At 33.8% G+C, this 10,541-nt stretch overlaps 1 protein-coding gene across 2 annotated transcripts in view; it reads left to right on the forward strand.

The window, feature by feature from the left end:
- The window catches only part of LOC136037951 (ADAMTS-like protein 3), a 152,128-nt gene extending 145,699 nt beyond the window's left edge, over positions 1-6,429 (forward strand). For both annotated transcript variants that reach the window (XR_010620089.1, XM_065720835.1), the window contains exons 22-23: positions 439-586; positions 6,144-6,429. Coding sequence is in view for 1 of the 2 variants with exons in the window: in XM_065720835.1 (XP_065576907.1) it covers positions 439-586; positions 6,144-6,277 (282 nt within the window). In the remaining variant the exon portion in view is untranslated. The remainder of the gene's footprint in view (positions 1-438; positions 587-6,143) is intronic.
- Positions 6,430-10,541: the final 4,112 nt, after the last annotated feature.

Below are 10,541 nucleotides of genomic sequence, written 5' to 3' on the forward strand. Positions count from 1 at the left end.
TCTGCATAACTGCATATAGTGGTCTTTTTCATAGAACGAATTATTTTTGTTCTTGTTTTTTTTTTTAAGACATGTGTCATAGTATAGACCTCCATTTAAACCGACTCAAGCAATCATATTTTGTTTTCACTATCTTTGGTACTTAAAGTGTAATCTGTGGTGATACTGTCTCTAAACTCCCCCGTATTTCAAAATTTGATAAGTATAAAATAAATCAATGTCTTGAAATGCAACTTTTCTCATTTTCGTCAATATTCTAGCTATTCAAACGCACCAAATTCCGAAAATGAAAATTACAATTTATTGCTTAATTTTTGGTCTGCAATGTTAAAAAAGGGATGGAATAAATTTTGGTGCATGCTTTCAGGCTTACAATAATTATAATCAGTAAATCACTCATCAATAAGGTTATTGAAATAAATACTTTCATCATTGCAGTGTCAAGGTCGGTGTGGCGAAAAAGGGATTCGTACTCGTCTGGTTCTATGCGTCTGGAAGACAGACAATATATTAGCAGACAACATAATTTGCGATAGCCAATCACAACCCCCAGATTTTCAAGAATGTACTCGTGAAACCTGTTCAAGTAAGAATGAACGTTCTACTTTTAGACTAGACATTGCTGAGACTAGAAATTCTTGGAAATGGTAAAATGAAAAAATCACCTCCAGACATTGACAGGTTTAAGTTCAATAAAATAAGTAAACACACAGGAGGAAAAAACATTATTTCCGGGGTTGATAGACCTATTTTACTTATCTGTTGAAACAAAACAAAAAATATCATTAGCACGGGTCATTCTTGATTTACCCTTTGTTAATGTGAACCTTTCGAAAAAAAAAATCAGAAGATAACTGTGATCAGCAATTTCAGAAAAAAACATTCAGTGGTTTCAAAAAAAAAGTTCTAGAGCACAAAGATATATGTTGATATATATGATTTCTGGCTCATCATTAGTGAGAAAATAATGTGCTCAAGAACCTCTTTAGTGGCGTGTAGCTGTGTTGAGGAGGGGGGGATTTTCGAAAATACGACCAGGATAACTTCTATAACTTTTTTCTATATAACCCTAATAAGGTTCTATCCAAATAAAAATATTTTTATTTGGATGCTGCAAAAGTTTCTATATTTTGTTTTTATTTTGGATATTCAATTTACATATCTGTTTTAAATTTTTTCTTAAATATATATTCTCTATACTTGATAGAATTTTTCTAAGTACGTTTGAGACCGCTGCATCCAATAAAACTCCGCTCTTTTCAATGTAGTTTAAACTTTTATCACATTTCAACAACTAATGAAAACTGTGGCTCTTCGTTAAAAACTACCATCCTTACAATAAGAAAGGAGAATGGCGGTAGTAACATAACAAAAATGATGTGTTACACTATAGGTTTCTGTGGCTAGGTTTCTGTATTGCGTGTTTCCTCTGATCACTCATTTCTACAAATTAGGTTTGTTTAACTTGATTTTTAACCATTCAAGAAATCGTTAAAAATCACGATAAAAAGATTTTATACTAAAAAATAATTTAATCATAACTACTTCTACGCATAAAAAAGGGGATATGATAATAATTTGCTGTTATAAGCCTCTAGAACTGAATAAGATACCATATTAAGTTACTTATGTGAGCTTGTAGTATAGCCAAAAAGCTCCATCAGATCTCCTGGCACCTAAGAGTCGACAGAATTTCTTTTGGTATACAGATCCATATTTGGTCATAGGGACAACTAAGAGTATTCCCATCCTCGCCAATATTGGTGAAAGCCACTTAAGGATTCCAGATCTGACTAAAATGTCGCTAGCCAGGTGTTGCGGTGACCACCTGGGTGTTCTTTTCTAAGAAGGCAGTGTCACGTAGGATAGTGATTTCTTCGTCAGGTGTTCCACCAGCATATGGGCTGCTAGCGTATGAACTGGTATATCTTTATGATTTCTGCCAAATCTTATTTCTGGAATCACATTTTCATAACAGTACTGATCTTCCCCTTATTTCATGAATTTTAATTTCAGTGTAGGGATAAATCAGGTACTTACACTCTAAGGCTCTGTTTAATTGAGCGAAAATAGTTCCTGCCAATTATATTCCATGTGTAATCGCAGTTTCACCCCTACCATGTTTTTCAATTGATGAGTCTACCTAATTGTGTTGTGAGAGCTACACTTTGGTTTTGTCGTTTTTTTTTTTTTTTTTGTTTTTTTTTTTTTTGTTTTTTGTTCCTAGTACCCCGATTTCAGCTTATTCATAGAAAGTGGTAAGGGTCTAACCTATGTGGTCCTTGCAGAAAGTCTGGACCTTAGGCTGAATGGATGAATATGACTTTGCATTTGGAAAGCTCCGTAGAACTTTTGCCTGGGGCCAAAAAGGATGGTTTTGCTTGTCCTTGAGCCAGAGCCTATAGGGCGTGAAATGAAGTGGAGTCTTATAGCCTATGTCAGAGAGAACTATCTGAAGTTATGCTGTCCAGCTTTCGTTCCATCAAACCATGTTTCTGTTTTCGAATAGAAACCTCCGTTCTAGCAGGCAAGCAGGCAGCCACTTGTTTCAAATTAGTTTCAAATAAAATAAATAAGTGTTAAATATATGCAGCAGTTACCCGGCCCCACAGCCAATAAATTTTCTTGAGTATCAATATATTGATAGAAAAATTTACAGAAACAAAAAAGTGGTATTTTCTCACGGGTCCGGAAGCGCTGCCATCTATTGTTTCTATCCACTTCTGTTCGTGACTTCACCTTTATCATTCGGTTTTTCGCACTTGGGACAGCGGTAGAGAAATGGAATCAGATGTACCTCTTAAACTTTAAAATTTCTCTCATTGCTAAATAAATTAGAGTTTTTTGTTTCAAGGAAGAATCTTGGGGCAATTGTTTAACTTGGATTAGCTGCCATGTTTTTATTGGCAGTACTAATCGTAAAACCAAGAGGTGTAGCATGGCTGATGATTTCTTTGAGCCGCTTTTGTAATTCTACATCTGAATCAGCGAGTGGGTCTATGTCTTCCATCTAATTGAGGTCTATGATTTGAAAGTCTGGAGAACTACTTGATTTTTTTTACCGTCATACAGACCTTTATCGAGTCAACGACAAAGTTAAAGAGTATTGGTGAGAGTATGCATCCTTGCTTCACTTCATAATTGATGCTTAAGGTCTCAGAAATATCAGCATTGACTTTGACCACTGAAAGCATCTTTTCATAATAAGATTGTATTATTTTGGTTAGAATTCCTGGTAATCCATCAAGATTCCGTTCCATACTACAGAGTCAAGTACCGTGATAAAGTCAATGTATACTCTCACATTTTTTGCTTGTATCTTGGCTAATGTTATTTCTCCATGTAAAAATAATCGGTGAGTGCATCCCGTTTCAATGTGAAACACTAACTTGGTCTTTTTCTTTAATTTCTCTGCTTGATTTGGTCCAATTTTTAGATTTCTTGTTTGTGAGAAGTGTCTGAGAAACATAATGGAAAACGTTTTTGCAATAATACCATTGGATGAGATACCCCTTCAGTTTGGTGTCATGTACCAGTCACCTTTCGGGAATCCTGGTATTATTATAGATTTTTACCCATCATGTGTGAATACTCTAGTTCCCTTTTCCTCCACATAATACCGTGCAAACGATCAGGCATTTCTGTACTGCCTACTTTGAAAAATTTGACCGGTGCTAAAATAGGCTTGAAAATTAATGTTAAGAAGACTAAGTCACTAAGGCTAGGAATAAGTGAAGATGAACAGGTGACAATAGGTAACGAAAATATTGATCAGGCTGGGAGCTTCAGTTATCTTGGTAGTATTATTAGTAACGATGATGGTAGCAGTGAAGATGTTAAAAGTAGAATAGCTAAGGCTCAGGGTGTTTTTCACAGTTAAAAAAAGTTTGGAAGAATAGAAAGATAAGTCTACAAACCAAGACTAGAATATTGGAAGCTACAGTGAAGACAGCGGTCAAATATGGCTTTGAAGCATGGGCACTCCGAAAAGCAGATGAAAATTTACTAGATGTTTTCCAGAGAAATTGCCTACGGATTGTTCTGGGTACCCGGCTGACTGACCGTGTTTCAAACAGCAGGTTGTACGAAAAGCGTGGTTCAATCCCGCTTTCTGGGGTTATAATGAAAGAAAGGTTGAGATGACTAGGCTACGTTCTACGGATGAAGGATGACAGATTACCGAAGATTGTCCTTCTTGGCCAACCGTCTGGGGCTACACGGAAAGCAGGTCGTCCTTGTCTGGGTTGGGAGGATGTCATAAATAAAGATTTATAGGAAACGGGAACTTCATGGGAGGGTGTAAAGAGGGAGGCTTTAAATAGGTTAGGTTGGAGGATGAGCGTGCGTAGCTGTGTTGGCCTCAGGCGGCTTGGTGCTGCAGTGAGTTATTAGTAGTAGTAGTAGTAGTAGTACAGTATATTCTCGGTGCTTTGTGACGTTTTGAGCCTTCAATAGCTTTCAGAACTTCCATGAGAGATATAGACCACAGTCTATTCTTTTATAGCAACTTTGTCGTCAGAACTAAGCTATTGGCTGAATTTGTCTGATTGCCCTTTACACATAGTAATGCTGAGAAGCCTGGAGTAGGACTTGGAAAAGTCTGTGAATGCTCCCACCATAGTTTTATGACCTCATCTCTATTCTTCGTCCTATCTACACCATCATCTCTTATGCACCATCACTTATGCAGCGGGTTTGGTTTAATAACCCTTTTCCATCCCAACAAAATACTTCGTCCCCTTAGCCATTGTAGCACTTCTTGAAACTTTCTACCCTACGTAAAAGAGAATTTTTTGGATCTATTTCGAGCGCCATATTTGTATCTACATCATTCCCAAGGATTTCAATTTGGGTATTGACGATATTTATACCTTTGCTCGTATAAATTTAGGCAGAATCCTTCAGCAAAATACTTTACCTTTGACAGGGCTGCAACTTTGGTCATAACATCCACCACCGATATATCAATCTTTAGTTTTGACACCAGTCCTAGATAGTCCTAATTCTTTTTGATATAGTATCTATTTCATGTTTTATAGCATTCCAGTATGTTTTGTTTCAAAAGAATTTCAGCTGTTCTTGGTTCTTCTCATAGAGTTTATACACTTGAACTATTCGATCAAGTGTCGAGCTATTTCCTTATGCAAGTAATCTCACTAGAAAGTGGGAATTTAATATTCCACGAACAATTTTGTCTCTAACCAATTTGTTTCGTTGTGTGTACTCGTATGGTTTCGCGACAAGTTTCAGTTCAGTGATGCAATTCTTAATGCTTTCATTTTCAAATTGATCTTTTCTTAAATATTTATCTTAAGATTGTATTCCTATTGGGGAAGCATAATTTTTAAGCTTTACTTAAGAAACTTGGAATTAGACTTGTTCCTAACTAGTAAGATCGAATGTCTTGAATATATTTTGTCCTTTTCCTCCAATCCAAATTTGTAGATAGGCACAGTGCACTTTCTCACTTTTCCCAGCCCATGGACCTCTAAAAATCAGTCTTCAATAATCTTCAAATTTTGCCCACTCAGCATTAAATTTTCGGCATCCCAGTTGATTGTTGGGGGGCTTGTTATTCCTTCCATTTTCGTATCGGTATTTCCTGACACCATGTAGGGATTTCATACAGAGGTAGATCAGTATTTAGACCTAAGTACCTGCAACAAAATATCTCATGTAAGGAAGGAACAAGTAAAGCAAAGCATACAGGCTAGAATGCAAAAGATACTCATTGATAATAATTATTCTAATAATAATTCTATTTTCTTTATTATCAACAGCATTTACAATTGATCCATAAGGGTTGAATTGGTGAGTTCATTACAATTATATTTCAAGCTTTTATGTCCCATTCGAAGCAAATATCGGTAAACTCAACAGCGTTACTGAGCTAGTGCAACCTCTGCTGTTTAAAAATTTATTAGCAAACCATTAAGAAAAATCTACAAATGAAAGAAGCTCAGGCTATCAAGTTCAGATGATTTCGAAGCAAAGTTTTAGTTTTTCATTCAAAAATAAGGTCCACTGTTTTTGAAACTTAAAATATAGAAGACAAAAATCTTACAAAACTTGAAATTAGGATTTTCTATTTTCTATTTCCCTAAGCACGATAGCGTAATTGATACTTCTTTTTTTATCTTTAGGGGAGGAAGAATGCTCTGACCGGTCAACGTTTTGTCAACTTGTGCCTCTAATTCATATGTGTGACAAAGAAATTTATAAAAGAAAGTGTTGTTTTTCGTGTTCCCAAAGAATAATGGAAATTCCAGAAAAATGATTGATTTAGGTGATTGCTTGCAAGAATTTCTTTGTGAATTTGATATTCGGACGTCCTAATTGTCCATAATCAGATTAACTTTTATTTGGTATTGTGGTGAAAAAGAATCACTTTATAAATCCTAAAACAATATATTTTGAAATAATTGAAAAGTCTAACATTTTATCTGGCTCGATCCAGGTGTCAGTTATCCGAATAAATATGGATCACACCAAAAAGAAAACACATAGTGTATGAGCTAGAAAGCACAGCACAGCTAGCAGTATCAGAACAAAAAGGGAGGAATAGAAAGCTTTTCATAGGTCAGTCTGAATGCGGAACAAGTACCTAAGAGGCCCATAGAAAGAGGAAGAAGGAAGGAGAGAAAGGGAAGGGAAGAACATCAAAAAGATATTCTCTTGGGGTGGGGTATTTTGACAGAAAAATACATTCATCTCAAATATATTAAGTTGTTCTTCAAGTGTTACAGAATTTAGCCTATCTTATTCCCCCACTTACATCACTTGTCCATTTTTTTTAATTATTATTTGACAATTTATTATAAATCAAAAAAAAATTATTTCTTTCTTTTCAGCCATAAATGGAACCTGTTTTTGATATACTTCATTTTGTTTCTTTTGTAGTTTATAACAAAAACATTTATAATAAAAAAAATGACTAAAAAAAAATTTCAGTGCTTTGTTGTCGTAGCTTATTTGTAGATTTAGGAGGAAACAAGACTATTTATTTCGGGCCTAGATCAGACTACTTTTGGAATTGACCCTGATAAATCCTCACTGAGGAAACAAATAGAATAGTTATCCATATATGATGAATCACTATTCCTCTGGCTTAAGGAATAAAAGCCACGCAAAAAAATATCTCATCTAAAATTTTAATACAGCTGAATTCACAGCAATCATGGTTGTTCTTCTCAGTTTATTAGAAAAAACTGAATAATTTATAATTGTATATTAAATATTGAGCTGGAAGTCTTGAAGTTAATATTTGACTGTGAGAATTTTTTTTTCTTATGATATTATGGTGATTCACTGCAATATTCAGGCAAAGCAGGTGTGCTGTTTCGGAGTAGGCGAGGAAAATAATGCTCTAACAGATAAAACTAATACAAGCAGCATTAAGGCTTCAAAAGGAGGTGCATTGAAAAACTGTGACGTTCTTTCCAACAATTGTAAGCACTTTTCCCTTCTTCTAAAAAGTATTTACAGAGTGTTGTCCCAACTCCCAATTTCACAGAGAAAATTCTTCTGAAAATATTTTAGCAGTACTTAAAAATGTAAAACGAAGGAAATGTATATCTGAACAGACATATGGAAAGAATGCAGATTTCCAAAAATAACCTTGAAATTTCTAAGAATAGCTTGGAATCAAATTTCGAGATTTGTCTTTTATTTTGCTTTGACCGACTTTACTTTTTTTTTCTCCTGTATAAAGTGAGGATGGCAAAATGGAGGTACCAGACGAGAAATGTGCTTTTAGTTTTCTGTTTCTCACTGGCAGGAAAGTATTCCTCATTTATTTGTTTGATATTTCTTTTTTTCATATCTTTTGTATTCAGTTTCATTTTTAGACCTTATTTATAAGATAATTTGTAAGGCTAATACAGACATATTCCAGTTTTTGTTGAGTAATGAATATACTTGGACTTTTAATGAACAAGTGTTTATCTTAATGAACAAGAACCTCTTCTTCTTATCTTTGTTTTCCTTTGAACACGTGAGTACATTTGCAGTGTTATGTTTTCTTTTCTTTTGTTAAGTCTTTATTATCACAATTAAGGGATTTTTGATTGAGTAGGCAATTGTTATGATTTTGTTTAATAAAATTTAAGTCGTGCAAATTTACATATTTCTCACTTTTTTAATTGAAACTACTGTTCAACAAATAGGAAGGGTTTCATAAGGAAAATTTCTTGAACTAAATTTTTCTGTGGTCACACATGATTAATGAAAATAAAAATAAAAACAGGATTATTGGAAGACACTTATGTAGTCTAATAACATATAGGAAATTCTTGTTTAATTAGGTGTTCTAAATAAAACCACCGGCTCAAAATTTTTATTCAAAGAAACTTTCAAAAAGTTTTAATTCATATTACGTAGAAAAATTATAGTGAACACACTTTGACCGCGATTCCACTATGCTTTACCCCCAATCTCCCTTAATGCTCATATATGTCGCCCAAATTATTTATGTGCCACGTGTTTTTCCGATTCTTGCTTTCATCACAGTTTATTCAATTTACGGGTACACGGGTTGATCAAGGCAATTAAAAACAAGTATTTTCTTTAAAATTCCCATTACGTAGCACATTAAGTGAGGTAAAATTCAAGAAAATGACTTCTAATGCAATTTTTGACAATCATTGTGAGTAAATAGCAGCCTTTTCCCACACAAGACTGGATGAAGAAAAATTCCCCTTTTTTGTTTGTTTCACAAGTTAGCTAAGAAAATATCGGCATGCAAAACCTCTGTTTAAGATCTTAAAAAAGAGTTAAATAAAATATGAAACTATTTTTTACTATTCTCAATATGATCCAGCTATATCTCAAATGCAGCACTACTTGAATCTCATTAACTAATTTAATTAAAAATATTAACAAGATGTTTCAATTGAAGCATAATTGAAGCTACTATAAAAATATTATAAAACAAACGCTTAGAAACTTACGTAAACTGCAGCAGCCAAAACAATCATGCGTGTTTTCATGTTGATCAAGGTTGAACCACAGCTTAGATACCAATACAGTTATGAAAACTCGATTTATGTTTGGGACACAGTGCGCCGGAGCGATGCTAGCGGCTGGAGACAGGAAACTGGTATTGGTATATAACTGGTAACAGGAAACTGGTATTGGTATCTAAAGAATTTTCAAATTCCAAGAATTTGTTGATGTTGCTGTAGAAGAACATTAGAAAGGATACTATATGAACACTAATGAATCCGGATACTTTTTAGACTAAAGAAGTGATATTGGAGATGATCGGCCATGCCTGATTGGGTTGAAGTTCCTTTGATGCCCCAAATAGGTTCTCCTAAGAATGTAGTCATATAATAGCTATCAAAGTGTTTTGAATTTTCACTATTTCCTAGTACTATATATATATATATATATATATATATATATATATATATATATATATATATATATATATATATATATATATATATATATATATATATATATATATATATATATATATCTCATTTTAAGTATGTAGCTCAAAGTTTTCAATACTTTCCAGCAACGTGTCTTAGTAGAGATAAACTTATTTATTTAGAAGTAAACATTTGTTGCATATTACCTGTGCCCCAACTGGCTAGCCAGTCCTTAAGGATATTCGCAAGAAATCATACAGTGGCGTCAATTAGAAGGGGGCAAGAGAGGAGATTTATCTCCTAGATTGAAAAAAGACCCTTTTTGGGATATTTTATTAAAAATGTTTTTTTGCATTTTCACTAAAGAAATTGATCAAACGAATTTCCTGCTTCCCCTAGATTTTGACAATTAAATTATGACCCTCTCTAAATTTTCGAGAATTGGCGCCGCTAAAAACAACAGAAGAACTTAATAAGCATCTCCTGTAATAAAATATCTCCCGTAATGTGATCTTTGTAAATGTTTAACCTCACAAAAAATGGTCGTCCAAACAGCTCAAATACCGTGATGCAAAAATTTTGCATAGTGTTATGAATAGTTTTTTATTTTAATAAAAAAAAAGAAATCTATTATTACAGGGGTAATTGATAAACAAATCTTGCATCAAGTTTATCCAGGATACCAGGACCCTTATAGCAACAAATTTGCACATTTCCATCAATAGCAAACAATATTCATACTAACAATGAACAATCTGCCTCTGATTTTCCAACCCATCCCACCCCCCACTACTTAACGAAAGTTGGTCAAATTTCGGGTAACAAATGTGTTCAGAAATTACTAACAAGTTGAAAACAGCCAAGCTTGAGCAATAAACTTGAATGTTAATATTTTTATGTGGAACTTTGGAAATGAACTTGAATATAACTATTTTATCAATAACTGATTCGAGAACGCAAACCTTGTTTTACTTAGAAGCAAAGAATAATAAGCCTTTTTGCTGGTCAGGGAAAGTAAAATAATTAAATTTTAGCTAACAGCTCTCAGAAACACATCTTGTGGAAAAGGAATTATAAAAAATACAAACTCACAAAAAAAAAGAAAAAAATCAGCATAGCTTACTAGGCAATTCATGAAGGCATTTGTGAAAAGCCAACAAAGAA

This window comes from Artemia franciscana, chromosome 17 (genome assembly GCF_032884065.1).
Source record: "Artemia franciscana chromosome 17, ASM3288406v1, whole genome shotgun sequence".
NCBI classification, from domain to species: Eukaryota; Metazoa; Arthropoda; class Branchiopoda; order Anostraca; family Artemiidae; genus Artemia; species Artemia franciscana.